We start from the raw sequence: 18,975 nt of genomic DNA, 5'->3' as shown, positions 1-18,975 counted from the left end.
GAGTGTCTTGGATTAAGATAAGTCATGCATACTAATAACTCAAAAACTGACTTCATTGAACCGATGATTCATCTCTAACATAGTTGCATCGACTGCAGCAATATAAATCTCAATATTGTAAAAATACATATTTGTTACCTTTCGCTTTCGATGTGCATGTTAGGGATCTGGTAGGGTGCACTAGCGTAAAAAAAATTTCTACCGCATTCACTCAGAAAAATATGCTAGTAAAAGATCATAGATCGTTACCACTTGACACGCACTGTAGTGAAAGAAGAGTTAGAGTAGACCGATCTAACATCGTACATGTTAAACTCCTCGAACAACTTCTTGATCAGATTCGCAACCGACCCAGCGCAGGTGGTCACGCTCCTCAACCGATTCCTCGACTAGCCACCGAGCAGGTCTGTCACGTCCTTGACCAGTTCTGAGCAGGTGCACCGCGTCCTCGACCAGCTCCGAGTTGTACCTTGTGTTCCTCGACCACCTTCGCGACCACGAAGTGGATGTAGTCTATCACCTCCGTGAACACGTAGAGGAAGTAGTCGGTCACGTCGATCACCTCGTCGACCACGAACAAAAAGTCTCGACCATGTCCTTGATAGTGATGAGGAAGTAATCAAACTCATCCTAGTGTCTTTGTGACAGATCAATACCGTAGTAATTGCAGTAGTGCCTCCACGGTATCCACACATACATAGATGAAACGTCGTATGCTAGTGTGCTAGCACCGCACGCCCAACCAGGGTTTTGTAGGGAGTTCGCGAAGTGGTGACGACCAAAGTTTTGGTGACAGAAATTTAACTCATGCGCCCACGACTCATGCCACCTCTTAAATAGAGTATGCTAATAGGTCTTTAATCACACTAAAATCCATTATGACTCTAAACCCTAATAGAACTTTAATAATATTAAATTATACTTACTGATTCAATCTACATATGTGATCGTCTCTAGAGAAAATCACCAACAGTGCAGACATTCCTCTATCCTGTACTTCCTTTTCTATTTTTGGTACTTTAATCTCATTTGGATCGCAAAAGGACTTTACTCTTCTAAATAATAGATCTCATCCATTATCCCTCATATCCTGAAAGCAATCTTTGATATCTATGATCAAACTCATTGCTTCAACAATGTTTTGATCCTTCCTTTGAAAAGCACGTGGTAAATCATCTGTACTGCTCAATAAGTCTATAATCAAATGCATAATGAATACAAAATCAAATGTTTTCGTTTTACCAATCAAACAAAATGCCCCACCATTACATATTGGTTTAATAGAATATGTACATACAATCTCAAGAACATCAATGATCGCTTCCCACATTATATACATAGCAATGTTTTAAGATGTGAGCCCTATCTAGTATCTCCTGATCTAGCCAGGCTACTTTTCTGGTTCAATCCTCTTCTAGTGCTTATCTCACCTTTCTCAATCTTTTCTAACAAGACATATTGATGCTTTGCATGCAACACATAATTTATCCTACATAATGCCCTCACAGTATTCACTATTAAATGAACATAGTTAAAGAAGTATGTAATTGCTAGACTAAAAGTAGCAACAGTAACAACCACTAACTACAATTGATGAGCAAAACAATACATATAGAAAGCATAAGGATTTTCATCTTGTATCAGTTTCTGCATGCCATTAAATTAACCTCTCGTATTTGATGCTCCGTCATAACCCTACTCATGAAGCCTAGAGATGTTTAACTTATGACTATAAATCATACTTACCAAACTTTCTTTCAATGCAATAGTTGCACACTTTGTGACATGTTGAATTCCAAAAAAACTACTCCATAACCTTTCCTTAATCATCGACAAACCTGCAGACCACAATTAAACATATTTGTAAGTACTACATAAGATCTTAAATTATAAAAACACAATACAAATTACAATGTACCGATCATTAACCTCAAAATCACAACCATTTGCTCCTTTATTGAAACATCATGAGACTCATCAAGAAGCACCAAGAAGTTCCTACCTCCAATCTCATCCATAAGCACTATCGTGACTTTTTCTGCACAAGCTTTTATAAGGTCCTTCTGAATAGCATGAAATATCATTTGACGCCGTGAAGAGCCTTTCTCATATGCATTCTTCACTTTCTTTTTCTTATCTTTGTACCAGTCAACCATCTCTCTAAATTTATCCTTGTTGAGAGAAGTACTTGACTAATCATATCTACGGAAAGGATCAACTTGCTTAATGAGAAGTCTTAATATCTAAAGTTACAATCAAACAAATCTTATATAGAATTTGATTTTCTTTACTGTAATTGGCAAAATTTTGAAAGATACTTGTATTTTGATTCATAAAGTCCTCACATTTTATCCTTGCAATAGTGTGAACATGTGAAGCACCATGTTTCTCAAATTTTTCTAAAGCATTCTTCCATTTCTCATAGACAATCTTTGCAAAGACATCATTTCCCAAAAAAAATTAGGCTTTCCCGGCTCAAAGAAAACATAACAATACAAATAAAATATTGCATCCTTTGAAGCACTATATTCTAACTAATCATAGTTCTCGAACCGTTGTTGTTGAAAGGATCTCCATTCATCTTGTTGTCATTTGCGAGGAAATATTTGACCTCTTGGCTGAGTTAGACCTTGCAAAACATATGCCCCCTTTACTTGATCTCCAATTTCAAATGGATACTCATCAATTGGTTTGCGATATCCTGGATCTTCAATAATATCCAAAAATCTAAATTCCACCTTGGACTTCTTTAGTTGATTTGTGCTTTGACCAGTGTTTAGAGTGAGAGTGCTACTAGTATTGGAATTATTTGGAAAATATGTAAGCAGTATTCTTTTGCTCATGTTGAGATGAAGCCTACAATCCCTACACATGATTACACTGAACTAAGTAAATCTAAATATATTGAACTAAGTATATTAAAGTTCCAGTCATCCTATAATCATATTGCAATTCTTATATTCAAATTATATTCACATGAAGTACTACTAATCTGTGTTGCTTCATGAGGTCGATGAACCAATAGCTTGGATGGTCATATTCCAAATAATTGGTACATGTTTGAGCTTATAATGCAGCAATTACAAATCATTTTTTTTCTTTCCCTCAAGGCCGGCTCACTGAGGACCAGAAATCAAGCAATGATACAAACATCCAGTGGATGAATGGACTAATCACTAATGGATACAGACATCCAATGATTTGATTAGCTAACTGCATTAAGATTGGTTAATGATGATCAGTGGTGCGAGAGTGAACAAACAGATGCCAAGATACCCAAGAGCCTAGCTTCTAAAATCTCAAGTCTGAAGATTGTGAACCATGTATGAATACATTTGTAATTCCGTTCTTTGCAGATTAATTCATTGCTTATGTTGTTCTATCATTCCTGGATCACTGATCAAATGAAATTTATTTCAAAAAAAATGTACACAAAAATTAAAGTAGTACATAAAATAAATTAAAGTTGTATGCCACTATGTCTGTATCCAGTCAGCCAACAGGCAAGTCAATGATCCACCAGCCACTGTGAACTCCGGATCGCCTCGCCGCCGCCCCGTGCTGCAGCCCGTCGCAGCGCCGCACCTCCACCCACTGATCGCACCGCAGCCTGTCGCAGCGCTGCCAGCTCTGTCGAAGTCGTGATTAGACCATGGCAAAGGTTTCTTTTCAGGACTTAGATTCTTATCGTGAAGATATTTTTTTTCTCTTCAGCGTTTCAATGATTTTTTTTCATAGTTTTCATCACGAAAGGATTTTTAAAATTATTCGATGAGATTTTTTTTTCGTGATTATTCTTGAAGGAAAGTTGTTGGATATAAAAGAAAATAAAATAAATGAAAATTAAAAAAATAAAAAAAAACGAAATAAAAAATATATAGTTAGAGATGGTCATAGGATTCGATTGGGAGCAATCGAGGCGTCGTGAAGGTATCGAGACGAGCGTGAGCTGATATGAGGCCGATTGCCCGATTGGGCCATGGGCCCACTATTCTGTCCTCCACTCGCCACGCCCCACAATCGCTGGCCGCTGCTACCTTCTTCTTCGTTGGTTCGATGCGTTCCAGCCTGCACGCCGCGCCCGCCAGCCAAGCTCCCCTCTGCGCTGGCACAGTAGGGGGCTCAAGCCCGGAAGATCCGCCCCTGCGGAGAAGCACTTGCTCGTGCTCCCTTGCCACTTTGGTGTACGTAAATTCCAGCACATCAGCATCGGCCACGTGCTCAGGGAGCAGGCCGTCCGCCTGTCCATTCGGTCACCTGCTGACAAGGTCGTGTCTACCTGCACCTGCAGCCACGTGGACACGTGGTGGCGGCCGGCGTCGTGACGACACCACTACGCGACGCCACGACACGACTCTCATGGCTCCTCGTTCACGCGTACAGGTGCGGCCGGTCACCATCCCGTGTGAAGCGCCCTCGTGTTTCCTATTCCTCCTCGTCTTCCGTTCAATTCCATCGAAACGGGCCCCTTCGACGTTTCGATGGGCCGCCGTCCAACCCAAAGTCCACGACGGATGAAACTCCGTAAACCCCACGAAGTCGCAATTCCATCAGTTCGATAGGAGGTGTGGTATGCATGTGTAAATGCTGTGTGTTCGTGAGATTTGTACTTATTTAAACTTTTTTTTTTCAACTATGATATTGTTTGATCTAACTAAAATTTATGAGCTTTTGCTAAAAAACCATTTTTTAAAGCTGTTTATGGCTTATGCTAAAATTTATTGATTTTTATAAGAAAATTTTAAATTCTCAGCATACCAGTTTTTCAGAAAAATAATTTTAAACCAACTTATCAACTTTTAATTTATTTAATAAAAAACAACTTTTTAGATTTTCAAAAACCAGCAATAAGCAATCTGTTTATTTTAGTTTATAGCTTTTAAGAAGTAGAAGATAGCAATAAGTTGTATCAAACAGAACCTATAGTTGCTCAAGCCTTAAGAAAATAGGCACGAAAGAATTCTCCAATAGAATTTTGAACTTTCTGATCCTACACAAATGGTCTATTTGGATAGCCTGTGGCTTGAGAGCTTTTGTTAGTTGAAGAAATGACTATGGCTATTGAACTTTAGTTATTAACTTTTATAATAATTTTTTAGCTTATTAGGACACCCAAAAGCTAGAAAAACCATTTAGAATCTATTTCTCATCTTTTAATTTATTTTAGCCATAACCGTTTATTTAGCCTGTCAGAAAAACCAAAACCGAGACTAGAAATCAATCATTTAGATAGCTTTTAGATTTTTTTAAAAAAAACTAAAAAAACATACTTAAACGTGGGAAAGTCAGTCAGTGCCCGGGCTTGTCGAAGGTCAAAACCCAACCCCAATCCCAGCGAAAAAAACTATTCTACGCAAGGCAAAGCCGCCACATGCCGGCCGGGCCCCCACCAGTGCAACACGTTTGTTCCAAGTTCCAGACGTCCGTCGCGCCACCTCGGCCAACCTCCCCACCCTCCTCGCCGTCCGTGCACGTCTCCATGAGCGATGTGTCGATGATATAAACCAAACCCGGTGCTCCATGCTGGCGCCAACGCGAAGTACGACGGGTGCACCGTGCACGCCGATTGGGCAGGGAGTTTCTCGCTAATCGGAGTTCTTGCCGCTCCGAAACCGTTGGGACTCGGAATCCGAGAACGAGCAGCTCGACCATAAGCCTAACGAGCTGCCAGTTCGGCCTCCGCGCGCGTCTCCTCCTCGCACACGCACCGCACGCAGGCGAGAGTCAAAGGCCAGCGCGCGCGCGCCCACCCGGAGGAGACATGGCGACCACGACGACGGTGACAACGACGAGGAGCGTGCGCACGAGGAGGCGCCACGGCGGGGTGTGCTGCGGCCACGCGGCCGAGGCGACCGACGACGCCAGCGTCGTGGTTTCGTCGCGAGAGGAGGAAGAATCGGAGGTGGTGGTGGCGGGGAAGGAGGAGGGGTTGCCGCGGCTGGTGCGGTTCGAGGAGCTGCCGGACTACCTGCGGGACAACGAGTTCATCCGCGGGCACTACCGCTGCGAGTGGTCCGTCCGCGACGCGCTGCGCAGCGCCTTCGCGTGGCACAACGAGACGCTCAACGTCTGGAGGTACGTCGCGCCGCCGTTTTCTCTTTGCCCGGCCGACCTCTTCGAGGCTCCTCTGCTTCTCCGTTCTATGGTTGATGCCAGCTTGTGGCGCTAACTCAGTTGCATTGTTATGTGTTTTGCAGCCATCTGGGAGGGTTCGTCCTGTTCCTGTGGCTCGCCGTCGCCGGGGAGACGGAGAGGGCGGCCGCCGCCGGCGTCAAGGACTCTCCGGGAATCGTGAGGTTCGTGCTGACGTCAGCCAATGCGTCGTGGGAGACCAGCAACTCGGTAGGCAACGAAAATCTTGAAACGACGACCCGCTGCTTCTTCTTTTCAAAATCTTCCTTCCCAGTCCTGATCGCAGATTAATCAACGCTACGAAACACACATGCATCTCCATCTCACGCACATGTTTTTGCTCTGCATTATCATCTTTGCGAGTACGAGTAGATCTGACTGAGCATCGTGCTCAGCTCCGCTAGCATCTCTGAAACCAGAACAGCATCGTCTAAGAACGAATATCCCAATAAAAAATGAGCTAGAAAAGCTACATCCAGTTCATGGTCCATCCAGAAAAGCTACAGTATAAAGTATGAACACAAAGCGCCGGACTGAGATTTGAGAGGCCGAGATCGCATCCCATTAGCTGTACACACTGGGCGCCAAACAGAAGCACAGGGCACACACAGTTGGACATGCTCTGTGTTTAGGAGAAAGAAATTAGGTTGCTGATGTTCACTGAGCTGGAGCCATTACCGGTAGGCCAGCTATATGTTAGGGCTTGGGAGGAGGAATTGGTGAGATTTGAAACCACGAACAGCTCAGTGGCAATGCCAGATAATGGTTCTGTGCTAGAAGCTTGAATGTGTCTCTGCCTCTCTGGTCCTAGATTACATGATCCCTGTCTGGAGAATCAATCTGGTAGGAAAATTTTGCACTTTGCATTAGTCTTCTCTGGAGTCTGGACAGTGCATAATCAATCTCCCCCACCAAATTGCATTAATCGATCTGTTTTCAACTTACAGCCAACTAACTGAAACCAATCATCGCAACTTGCAACTAATTGCAGTTTTTTCCTTATTAAAATTCTGTCGTTTGTTGCGCATGACAAATTGAGTGAGAAAGCGTTTTTAAATCGTTCGAGAGAATTTCACATTTGTTTTTGTAATATCTAAGATTTTCTTAGCAATTTAGTGAAATTAGCATTTTAGCAGTAATCGTTGATACTAATCTGAGGATCCCTTTGATGTTTCCAGAGCTTGGTGAGCAAGGATTTCTCGGTTTGGGGAAGCAGACACGCGGTGCCGAGGTGGCCGCGGACGGTGTTCCTGGTGGGCGCCATGACCTGCCTGGCGGTCAGCGCGGCGGCGCACCTCCTGGCGTGCCACTCGCGCCGCTTCAACCGCCTCTTCTGGCAGCTCGACTACGCTGGGATCGCCGTCATGATCGTGACCTCCTTCTTCCCTCCCGTGTTCTACGCCTTCCTGGGCCACGTCGCGACGCAGCTCGCCTACCTGTCCGCGATCACCGCGCTGGGCCTGCTCGTGGTGGCAGCGCTGCTGGCGCCCGCGCGCTCGTCCCCTCGCCTGCGCAGCCTCCGCGCCGCGCTGTTCGTGTCCATGGGCCTGTCGGGGGTCGTGCCGGCGCTGCACGCGCTGTGGATCAACTGGTGCCACCGCGAGTGCCACCTCGCGCTGGCGCTGGAGCTTGTCATGGGGCTGGTGTACGCGGCGGGGGCCGGGTTCTACGTCAGCCGCGTGCCGGAGAGGTGGCGGCCGGGCAAGTTCGACTGCGTCGGGCACAGCCACCAGATCTTCCACGCGCTCGTGCTCGTCGGCGCGCTCACGCACTACTCCGCCACGGCCATCCTGATCAGCTGGCGGGAGGGGATGGCGGCGTCCGCGCTGTTGTGATTGGAGTGGATTGTATACTCGTAGGCTAAGGGTGTGACTTTGATTCATTGATTATTTGTAGTCTATGTACATCAAATGTTAATGAAACAAGTATGCATCATCAAATGATTGTTCTTTGTATTTCAGATTAGGGGTGCGTGTCTGTCTTCCAAATTCCACACGGGGTTTAAAAAAGATCAATTATTTTCGATCAAGATTTTAATAGCAAAACGATGGTCAAAACAAGAAATACCGTTGGCGAAATGAAAAGTCATATGTAAATCTACAGATTTGGATGAATTAGGGATCAAAGACCTTGACACATCCAAAATACCTATATCTATGTAAGTGGCTGTACAAGCTACTAGCCGGGGATAAGACGTGGCAAGAATTACTTTCAAACAAATATATGACGCTAAACCTCTTTCACAAGTCGAAGGAAAACTAGATAACTCAAACTTCTGGTTGAACTAATAAAAGTGAAAAATATTATATTTAGATATGATATTTTTAACATAAAGGATATATCTGAAATTAGATTTTAGGAGGACACTTGGTTAAGTAACTCGTCACTGAGGTGTCAATTTTCCTCCTTATATAATATAGTACAAAACAAACAAGACTTAGAGCTAAGGTGATGGAGTCGTTGCCCACAAATATTTCATTCAATCGGGATCTAACCGACCCAACATTAATTACATGGAATGAATTGACGACTCATTTAACCAACATTATTTTGTCAGGGAACTGAGATAAGTTTAAATAGAGCTTAAACCAAAATGAAAAATTTACAGTTAGCTCTTCTTATAAGGCTCTGGTGAAAGGTGATGAACCAATCTAGAAAAGTAAAATATGAAAATTAAAACTACAATTAAAAATTAAAATATTACTTTGATATTTATATAAATGTGTTCTCTGAACAAAGGATAACCTAAGGAAAATCAATAGCTTGGAGACCATAAGTGTTCTTTTTATTACAAATATGAGATAATTAAGCACATCTTCTTTGATTGCCGTCTTACACGTTCTGCATGGCTAATAGTCTAGGTAGCATCAAATCTATACTAACCTTGAAGTGTTGAAACATGCTTGGGAACTGACTTCAGAGTCATAGTAAAAATATGAAATCGTGTGAGCAACAATTTCGGGTCCTATTATGGGTCCTATGTAAAGTTTTGGCTCTTTAGAGAGTGGTTGTGTGCATCTCAGTAATGCAAAAATAGAAGGTAAAGTCTTGTGCGGCTATATTAGCTTGATATAAGTATGAGAGTAAATAAAGCTTTGTTTGAAAAAATTATGGATATAAATTGATAACCTAAAGGTACCCATCGACTCAGATGAAAATACCAATCTTAATCGATGAATCTGTGAGTGTGAAATCATGTGAGCAACAATTTCGGGTGTAAATTGAGTAATTTTTTTTAGAAAATCACCCCTATTTCAGATGAAAAACCAATCTTAATCGATGAGTCTGCGGGTGTGAAATCGTGTGAGCAACATTTGGGCTACAAAGGAAACACGAGCAATGCAGCCCAAAGTCTACACTTCCCAATTCCATTCCGGTAACATCTCCAATAATATAGATAGTTGCTATCTATAATAATTTAGATATCACCAATAGATAATATTATAGAATAACCCCAATAGCTTAATTATGACACTGTCTAAAAAATTAATGCAGGCCTACATTAATTTAGACTCTAATATCATTGTATTTGGTGAGTAGTCTATCTACTAATTAGCAGTTAATTTTTATCTCTCCATATTCTCTCGCCGTGTAAGTAAAAATCTGACGTGGACACTTCAATATAGTTGAGATGTATTGTACTATTGTTCAATACGCCCTACTCATCAGTCGCCAAAAGAGATTTGGGCCTCTCTACACTTAGTCGTGATGCATGTAATGGATCGTGTAATCCAAATCCAAGATTTGGGCCTCAAAATCTGTTTCACCAAATTTCTGGCCTAACACAAATATAACTCGTACCGAGTCTTCAGAATTCATAATTTGCGGTTACCCGCTAAATGCTCTTCTCGCGGTCGGAAGAAAATTATATGAGATCCTCTACAGAAAGGCCTCCATGAAACCCTGATCTACGCCGTTCATTCTGTATCTAACGGTCTGATTGAACACATGTGAGAGAAGTAGAGGACACGTGTCACACGGAGATGAGGGTCTTTCTGTGAGACCTGATCTCATATAATTTCCTTCCCTCGCGGCCCGCTTCGCTGTTTTATGCGTGGCACGGCCAAGGAGCCCTGTCCTGACGTGTGGAATGTGCAGATCCAACGAAGGAACAGAGGAGACCGAACCGTCCTTCCTCCTCCTTGTCTCACAAACTTCCAACGTCCTCGAAAAAAGAAAGAAAGAAAGAAAACTGATGCCCTCGCCTCGCAACGCCACCTCTGCCTTGGCTCTCGATTCAGCATCGTGCTTAAATCCGGTCACCGCCGCCACCGCTCCTGATTTCAGCTTCCCCCCTCCCACCCCACTCTCTTCCTTCTCCAAACTCCGGCTTCGGTTCCTCTTTCTCTTCCCTCTACAATTTTTTTAGAAGGCGATTTGAATGTTTGTGCGTCAAAAGTTTTTATTCAATAGTTCTTTTGCTCAATCGGAAGGTCTTAGGTATGAATTGAAAGCTTTTGCCCTCGGATCGAAAGTTTTGGGTGTGAATCAGAAGGCATTCCCCAAAAATCAAAAGTTTCTTCCTTTGAATCCAAAAAATTTTACTGCCTAAATTGAAAGTTTTCACCCTTCCATCCAAAGTTTTTGCCACATATTTGAAAGTTTTTTTTAACGTATTGGAAGCTTACAAAAGGAGAGAGGAGGATGAGAAGGAAGGTGCGTGGAGGCACATATCGTCTGAGACCATGTTTGTTTTCTGTTTCTGCTTTTGCCGCTATCAGAAGTCAAAAGCTAGAAACCAGAGCAAATATAGTTCTGAAGAATTCAGAAGCTTGCTTCTAAGAAAAATAAACTAAAGTTAAAAAACTCGCTGATATATGTTTTTCTGAGAAGTTATATACTAAGAAGTCAAAAATTTGCTATAGAAGCTAATAACCTATTTTCAAAAGCAAATTTTCAAACAAACCAAAAACACAGTTTTTTAAGAAAAAACTAAAAATATAAACACAAACAAACAAACCATGAGTCGTCCTTAAGAAAACGATAGAAGTAACATAGAAGGAAAGAGAGAGACGCGACATGGCGGGCGGAGGAGGGGTCCATGAGATTGAACCGCGGAGGCTAACGATGTACTAGGGGTAGCCCTGAGTCTTTCCAGCCACTGGGCCTGAAAGCTTGCTGCTTTGGTTCTACAATATACACTATACTAAATGAGAATTCATTTCAACCCTCTCGTTTCATCAAAGGCTCCGTTTGGTTCTCGGTATTGGCATGAATGGATTGAATTGAGACTACAATTCAATGCCAAGGGGGAATTGCATTGCTCTCCGATTCCAATTGTGCTATGTTCATTTGTTTCTAGTCGTGGAAGGAGACTAATGCAAGTACCAATTAGCAGCCAGGCCCAGCGGTATACATGGATTCCCCAAAGAATACAAGAATGCACGATGCTGTGTTTCTAGCTTGTAGCGAAACAGAGATCTCATCACAAAGCAGTTAGCTAGTGAAATATCAAATTGCCATAGAGAACGTAGCAAAGTTTGAGCACGAATTTAACTAGAAACAGTTATAATTCTCTCCACTTTTACTATAGGAAGACACCAAGACACGAGCTCAAAAATCACAAGAGCATCCGCTCCGGGGGCAGGTTGCTGGCGACCGTGACGCTGAGGAGGTAATCGGTGTTCATGTCCCGGAGAGTCTTGCCGGTGAGCCGGTGGTGCCACGGCTCGTCGCTGAGTTCGGAGATGTGGAGGCCGAGCGCGATGCAGACGTCCATGGGGAGGCCGTTCATGCTGCCCGACACGTCGCACACGGCGATGTAGTTGCTGAGCTTGCCGAGCGCCCGCAGATCGTTGACCATGCGCTCCCACTGCAGATCGGCGACGCCGTCGCCGTCGATGGTCGCCAGGATCTCGTGGGGGAGCACGGCTCCCGCCGCGATCTTCGCCTTGCCGGCCTTGACGTCGGCAAGGTACTGCCCGAAGCGCTCGGAGTCGTACTCGAAGAAGAGTTCCCTGTAGTTCCTCATGGCCACGGAGGCCACGCGCGTATACACCACGTCCCCCACGCGCGAGCCGCGATGATCATCTCGGGGAGCTGGAGGGCGCGGCGCAGGGGCATGCGAGAGCGCCTCCTTGCGGAGGCGGTTGCGCACTTGGTAAGAGGCGGCGCCCGATGGCCTCGCAGAGGAGCGTGGAGCGGTTGTTTTTTTTTTAAAAAAAAAAAAGAGGGCAAGAACTCTGATATTCATTAAAGAAGGAAGGAAAAAAGGAATACAACAAGGTTCATCGCCAAAGCGGATAAGAAGCATGAACAACAGGAAGATAGAACTAGCAAAACAATTACACACAACAAGAGGACACCAAACAGGAAAAATCGAGTGGCAACATCAGGCAAATCAACCAGACACCATGATTGTTCCTATCTTCGCCGTGACCTCCTCCTTTACCAAATGCGAGATTTGGATAGGTTTAGGCTTTTGTTTTGAAAAATTCTTAGGCTCCTCTCCTTTCAAATGTTCCAACAGGTATATATGAACACGGAGTTTGCCATCTTTTGATCAGATATAGCGATCGATGCTATTGTTTCCTCCTACCAATCCTTGACATCATTATGGTTCCGCAACAGCATACGGCTAAATTCCTGTTTATGTGACCAGCGTGCCACATGCTCCCAAACCTCTCTTGAAAACACACACCGTAAACAAAGATGGAGTGCAGATTCTTGTGCTTGATCACATAGAGGGCATATGTTATTGTGTGGCTAATTTTTTCTTGCCAGGTTATCCGAAGTGTTGAGCTTGTGCTGCACAAATAACTAAGCAAATAATTTGCATTTGTTTTCAACCTTTGCCTTCCAAATCAGATTGGCATTGAATCGGCAGAAGGAGCCACGGAATTGGACCAAGTAAGCTGATCTCGCGCTGTAGATGCCGTTTGGTGTCCACTTCCAAATGATATTGTCTGGTACATTCGGCTGCAGGTCCACATCATGGATTTTCACCCATAGAGCAACGAACTCATTTAGTTGTATGGAGGTAGTGATGTTTCTTACGGAGCAGATCCAATTTCCATTTTGTAGCTCATGCGCAACACTTCGGTGCTTTCTTGTGGCGATGAGAAAGAGGTTCAATGCCAAGTCCTTTGGGGCTTGACCGTGCAGCGAATTGGAGTCCCAGAATTTTGCCTTTAGACCGTTACCTATCGTGATCTCTGTCGAAGCCATAAACAAGCGATGATCAGAATCATCACAAGGTAAAGCAATCCCAAGCCATGGCCTTTCCGGAGTTTGCCATTCAAACCACAACCATCTCAACCGGAGGGCTCTCGCAAAGACCAATAAGTTTCTTAAGCCAAGCCCTCCTAGTTTCTTTGGCCGGCAAGCTTTCTTCCAGCTGACTAAGCAGTGGCTTCCTTTCACTTGGTCTGCTCCTTTCCATAGAAAGGCATGCCTAATACGATCCATGCTTTTGATGGCCCACTTATTCAGTTGGAAGACTGAGAGATGATAGATAGGCTGCGGTGAAAGAATAGAATCAGTTAGAGTCAGACGACTTGCTTTCGTGAGGAGTTTCCCTTTCCATCCGGGAAGCTTTCTGGCCATCTTGTCAATTAGAGGTTGTAATTCAATTTTCCGCAGTCGCTTAGTGGATAGAGGCAGGCCCAAATATTTGAAAGGGAAGTTCTTGAGTTGAGCTGGAAGAACATTGAAGATTTCCTCCATGTTTAGGCCATTGCAACTAATAGGGTAAATCTCGCTTTTTTCCATATTTGTTAAAAGTCTCAAGGCCTTTCCAGAGGTCTGCAAAATGCTTTTGATAGTCATGACATACTCCTTTGTTGGTGCGATGAAGATAGCCACATCATCAGCGTAAAGTGAGATACACAGTCTAACTGCCCTATTGCGAATTGGTTTCAACAAACCTCGAGCAGTTGCCAAGTTGAATAATTTTTGCAATGGGTCAATGGCCAAAATGAAGAGCATTGGTGAGAGTGGGTTCACTCTGACAAAGGCCTCTTTGGTGAAAGAAGTGTTTACCTGGTAAACCATTTAACAGCACTCGAGAATTAGATTTGGCGACTAGAAGAGCAATCCAATCACGCCATCGTTGTCCAAAACCCAATTTCTGCAGAAGTTCCAACAAATATTCCCAGCTCACAGTGTCAAACGCTTTAGCAATGTCCAGTTTAAGAAACAAGGCGGGCTCTTTCTTCCTATGCAAGCTCTTGATCAGATTTTGAGTGTAAATAAAGTTGTCCTGAATACACCTCTTTTTGACAAAAGTGCTTTGATTTATGGATACCAGCTCATTGAGATAAGGCGCAACCGATTTGCAAGGAGCTTTGTGAAATTTTTTGCTATGCTGTTAATCAAGCTGATCAGCCTGTAGTCCTTAACTTGTTGTGCGTTTGTTTTCTTCTGCAGGAGAGTAATATTTGAAGTATTGATGAGATGAAGATGATGACCCCGAAGGTTATAAATGTGATGAATGGCAGCTATTAGATCGTCCTTGATGATATCCCAGCAAAGCTTGAAGAATAAGCCGGTGAATCCGTCTAGGCCAGAAGATTTTTCAGATGGCATTGTCATGATGGTGTCCTTAATTTCCTCCTCCTCAAAGGATGACTCCAAATGGGAAAGGTCCACAACTTGGACACCCAAGGCCGACCAGTTTAGCGATAGTTCTCGCTGCACTTCCCTTCCCATGTGATCTGAGAAATGCTTGAATAGCTCATGGGCTTTTGCATCATGAGTAATAGCTAAACGAGAAGAAGTATTCAGCTGTTGGATATAATTTCTTTTCCTTCTCTCATTAGCCATGATATGGAAAAGCTTGGTGTTGGCATCACCCTCATGTATGATGGATTGTCAAGCCCGTTGACGCATTCTTTTTTTTTCCATAGCAGCTAGACCAAGACAACGCAACCTAAGCTTACTCTTGAGATCTCTTTCATCCTGGGATAGATGTCTTGATTCCTGAGCTTTATCCAATTGTAGGATCACCTCTTTGCTCACTGCTAGCTGAAGTCTCAAATCACCAATTTGTGATCGACTCCACTTCTTGAGTGCTTTTCTCGTCCTGGATAGTTTGATGTGTAAACGACGTATGGCGTCTCTCTCTTGTGTGCGTTTGTTCCAGGCCTCTGAAACCACCTGAGAGAAACCTTCTAACTTGGTCCAGAAAATCTCAAACCGGAACGCATTAGTGTTCTTGAATTTCATATCCCCCACAATGAAGAGAGGGGAATGGTCTGAAATCTAAGAAGAGAGAGCATGCATTTGGCATCTGGGGAACATAAGATCCCAATCCACTGTACAAAAAGCTCGGTCAATTATAGTAAGGGTGGGGTTTGCATGATTACTGGTCCAAGTAAATTTTCTGCCAAGCAGGTCGATATCTTTGAGCTCCAGCTTGTCCAAGGTGCTCCTAAAGGTTGACATTAATCTCCTGTTTAGATTTGCGTTACTCTTATCCGCTGCTTGGTAGATGAGATTGAAGTCTCCAACAATTAACCAAGATGCAAGAGAGAAAACTTTCAGATGTTTAAGTTCCTGGAGGAACTCACTCTTGTTATTATCATCCTGTGGACCGTATATAGAGGTGATTGCCCAGCAAATGTTATCACTTTTCATAACCAGCTTGGCTGAGATGGTGTAGGACGTGAGTCTTTGATCAGAGAGGGAGAAATAGTTGTCATGACAAGCTAGGATGATGTCACCTCTAGTATCTTGGGCAGGCAAAAACATGCAGTTTTCCAAAAATTGATCACCCACAATTTCTCTAAGTATGGTGCTATCTGGAGCTGCCAACTTGGTTTCCTATAGACAAACTACAGTTGCACCCGATTCTTGAATCAAGCCCCTAACTAAAGCTCTTTTAGCCAGGTCGTTTAAACCTCTAACATTCCAATTTAAGATCTTGCAGTTATTTTGCGACATGGGCTCCTAAGTAAAACACCTGGCAATGCATCTGGAAGCAAACTGAAACCACATCAACCATACTGCAAAGATACAAACAGTGGCTAGTTGGAGAGTTGTCCCTGTATGGCAATCGCAGCTGAGCTTGTGATCAGAACAGACACAGAAGGGGTCGATCAGGGCGCCCAGGGAGAAAAAACACATCAGGGTCGAAAGCCAAATCCCTATCAAGTAGATTTGACCACAACATCTAAAGCGAGTTGACCATCCTCGTCGGCCCGCGTATCACCCAAACTACAGAGAGGAGACACATTCCAACATATAAGACCCACTGTTTCCTCCAGTTGCACCGATATTCAAGCTTCATCTTCAATATTGTCATCACCAGGCACTGTCAAGGGGAGGGAGTTGCTGTCCAGACCATAGAGCACGAGAATAGCATTGATGGTCGTGTCTGATAAGGCTATGAGAACAAAGCGAAGTAACGTTTTAGAGCATCCTCACTCACATTTTCTTGAGGAGTAATGATACACCATTTTTTCATCAAAACCTCGCGTGCTTTCATCTCAGAATTCATAGAGTAGCCAGGTTTGTTTGCCAGTCTTTCGCTCCTACGAGCAGGTGTTGCGGAGGGAGAGAAACGTTTATTGCTTATGGCTCTTGTTTTTTGTGGTGAATGCAGAAGAGGAGAGTCGATTTCAGAGGAGACCATAGTAAGGAAGGAGGCCAACTGGTCATCATGTTGTTGCATGTTCACTGCGTCAACGTTTACCAACTACGCTTGATTAATCTCCCCATCATTGTCTGCAGTTACCATCTGAGCTTGATCAATCACCACCTGATTGCCTTGAGAAGCCACATTTTCAGCGATGGGGAGCTCTTCCGGCTCAAACTCAACGGGCCGCAAAGAAGCTACTGAAGGTACAGACTGAGAGGCCTGAAGGCGGTCCACGCATGGAGGAAGAGTGGAGGATGGTGGTAGCCCAGAGGCGATAAGCATGCACTGAGAAAACTCCTCAAGCATCGGATCGAAGGTACGGAAAGAAGCCTCAAGGGCTCGATTGACGAACAGGTGTAGCGAGCTAGCATCAACCACGTGCGCGCACCTTCGAGCATTGAAACATGAGGAAGGAGGCTCACCGTTGGCTGGTGGAGACCAGCTCTCACGTCGGTGTCTGCCTCGCAAAAGGGAAAGAGAGGATGTGCCAACAAGCCCTACACGCCTTGGCAACAAAGAAGCATCCCGAGCACGGTAACTTGCGGCCCGCGAACGCGACCGAGAGGGAGGATGCAGCGTGGACATCCTATCAGGAACCCGATGGATACCGACATACGTAGGAGGCGATATTGCATGATAAGATGTAGAAGCAAGTCGGATCGTCCTCCACGCGTAGGAGGCAGAGAGCGCCCACGCTGAAGCCAACCATGCATCGAAGATTGAGAGCGGCCACGCTAACGCCGACCACACACCAGTGACTGAGAGAGCAAACGGAGATGGAAGGGAGAGCGTGCACGCTGGAGCGCGGTGAGTCTGACCAGCGTGCACGCTCCAGCGAGAGGGCTCCAACGGCTCCATCTAAGAAGTTCTCATGGTCGGACTTGTCGGTGCTGCACATGCCGATGAGGTTGCACTCGAGGCAGAGCGCGGTGAGTGGCTCGGCCGCCCACCCCTTGGCTTGGAGCGAGGTCATGGACTCGGCTGGGGTGTCAAGGATGACATGGAAGAAGAAATCGAGGCAGGGGTCCCTCGAGGAGACAGATGTGGGCGACGAGTTCTCAGTGAACCCCTTCACCAGCGGCGGCATGTTTGGCTTGTTGAAGTTGGCGTCGAGCAAGTCCACGTGTGTTCACATATATAAAATCTCTTCTACTTGAAAAAGCGGTAATACGGGATCCATCCGCCAGTTCCTCTGCCCGCCCGCTCCGCTTCGCGGCCATCCGATCATTTGTGTTCGCTCGATCGTCTGCCCTCCTTCGTCTGCCCAACAAATCGTGTGTGTTTCAAGTTTGCTCCTCGTGTAGCCGCCACCGCTATTGCCGCCTCCCCTCATGGTCCTCCTCCTCGTGCTCGCTCTCGCCCTCCTACTCCTCCTCTCCCCGTCCTCCCCCTCCGCCTTCGATTCCGCTTCCTCCTCGCCTGTGGTCGCCGCCCCTCCCGCCCCCATCAAGATCCACATGGTGGGGGGGGGGGAATTGGGATGGGGTGGGAGGAGGGGCGTCGACGCTAGCATTGGCGCCTGCGGTGGAGGAGGAAGCGGGGAAGGAGGGGGAAGGGGAGGTGGCGCGTGAAGGTGAAGCTGAGTAGGGTGGCAATGGTGATGTGGGTGTTGGCGGCGACGGTGTTGTGGGCGGGGCTATATTGGCACTTCCGGTGCGCAGCGCTACGCAAGGCGGAGGAGGGGCCCGCCAGCATGTGCGAGGAGCGCGCCTGCATGCTACAAGACCAGTTCGTCATCTCTGTCAATTGGACATCGAGCTCCACCACCAAAGTGAGCCTCTTGCGGTTTCATGATACGTGCTCTAATTCTTTTCTACTAGCGGTGCAAGTAGTGGTTTTTTTGCTCTGTGCTCATAGTTAATTTCGTGTCTGCACGAGCCGTCCCCGGTGCAGGACGAGCACGCGCCGATCATCTACTTGCAGGAAACCGTCTCCTACATTGAGGGGCTCGACATGATGTCCGACGAGGTCTGCAGTGATACTTTTGTTCATTTCTTGGGTTGAGATGGTTCTATGTGTTGGTTCTCAATCTTTGGAATGGAATTTTGAAGAAAAAAAATCTACTCTATTCCCATGGTTCTTTTTGAGGATTCACCGTAATATTCGTTGGCATTTGAGGAATGTTTAGATTTCGTGCGCACTAGATGGAATGTTTTCTACTTGGCGTCAACCGACCCTGGTGGGGTGCCACCGTGCCAGTGCCGAACTTACAGGCCAAGTTCGGTTTACAGCGCTGAAGGGTTTCAAATTTCAAACCACATGGT

General features: G+C 45.1%; 1 protein-coding gene and 1 pseudogene across 1 annotated transcript; one reads left to right on the top strand and one right to left on the bottom strand.

Moving 5' to 3' along the window:
* The first annotated feature begins 5,385 nt into the window (after positions 1–5,385).
* LOC133930339 (heptahelical transmembrane protein ADIPOR2-like) lies at positions 5,386–8,122 on the top strand. The gene is made up of 3 exons (XM_062376975.1): positions 5,386–6,075; positions 6,198–6,342; positions 7,311–8,122. Exons 1-3 carry the CDS (start codon positions 5,762–5,764, stop codon positions 7,965–7,967), a joined length of 1,116 nt encoding a protein of 371 aa, XP_062232959.1. The 5' UTR covers positions 5,386–5,761; the 3' UTR covers positions 7,968–8,122.
* Positions 8,123–11,692: 3,570 nt separating this feature from the next.
* On the bottom strand, positions 11,693–17,798 carry LOC133930059 (uncharacterized; annotated as a pseudogene).
* Positions 17,799–18,975: the final 1,177 nt, after the last annotated feature.

This window comes from Phragmites australis, chromosome 10 (genome assembly GCF_958298935.1).
Source record: "Phragmites australis chromosome 10, lpPhrAust1.1, whole genome shotgun sequence".
NCBI lineage: Eukaryota > Viridiplantae > Streptophyta > Magnoliopsida > Poales > Poaceae > Phragmites > Phragmites australis.
The sequence above is the reverse complement of the archived record's forward strand: the minus strand, read 5'-3'. Positions and strand labels throughout refer to the sequence as shown.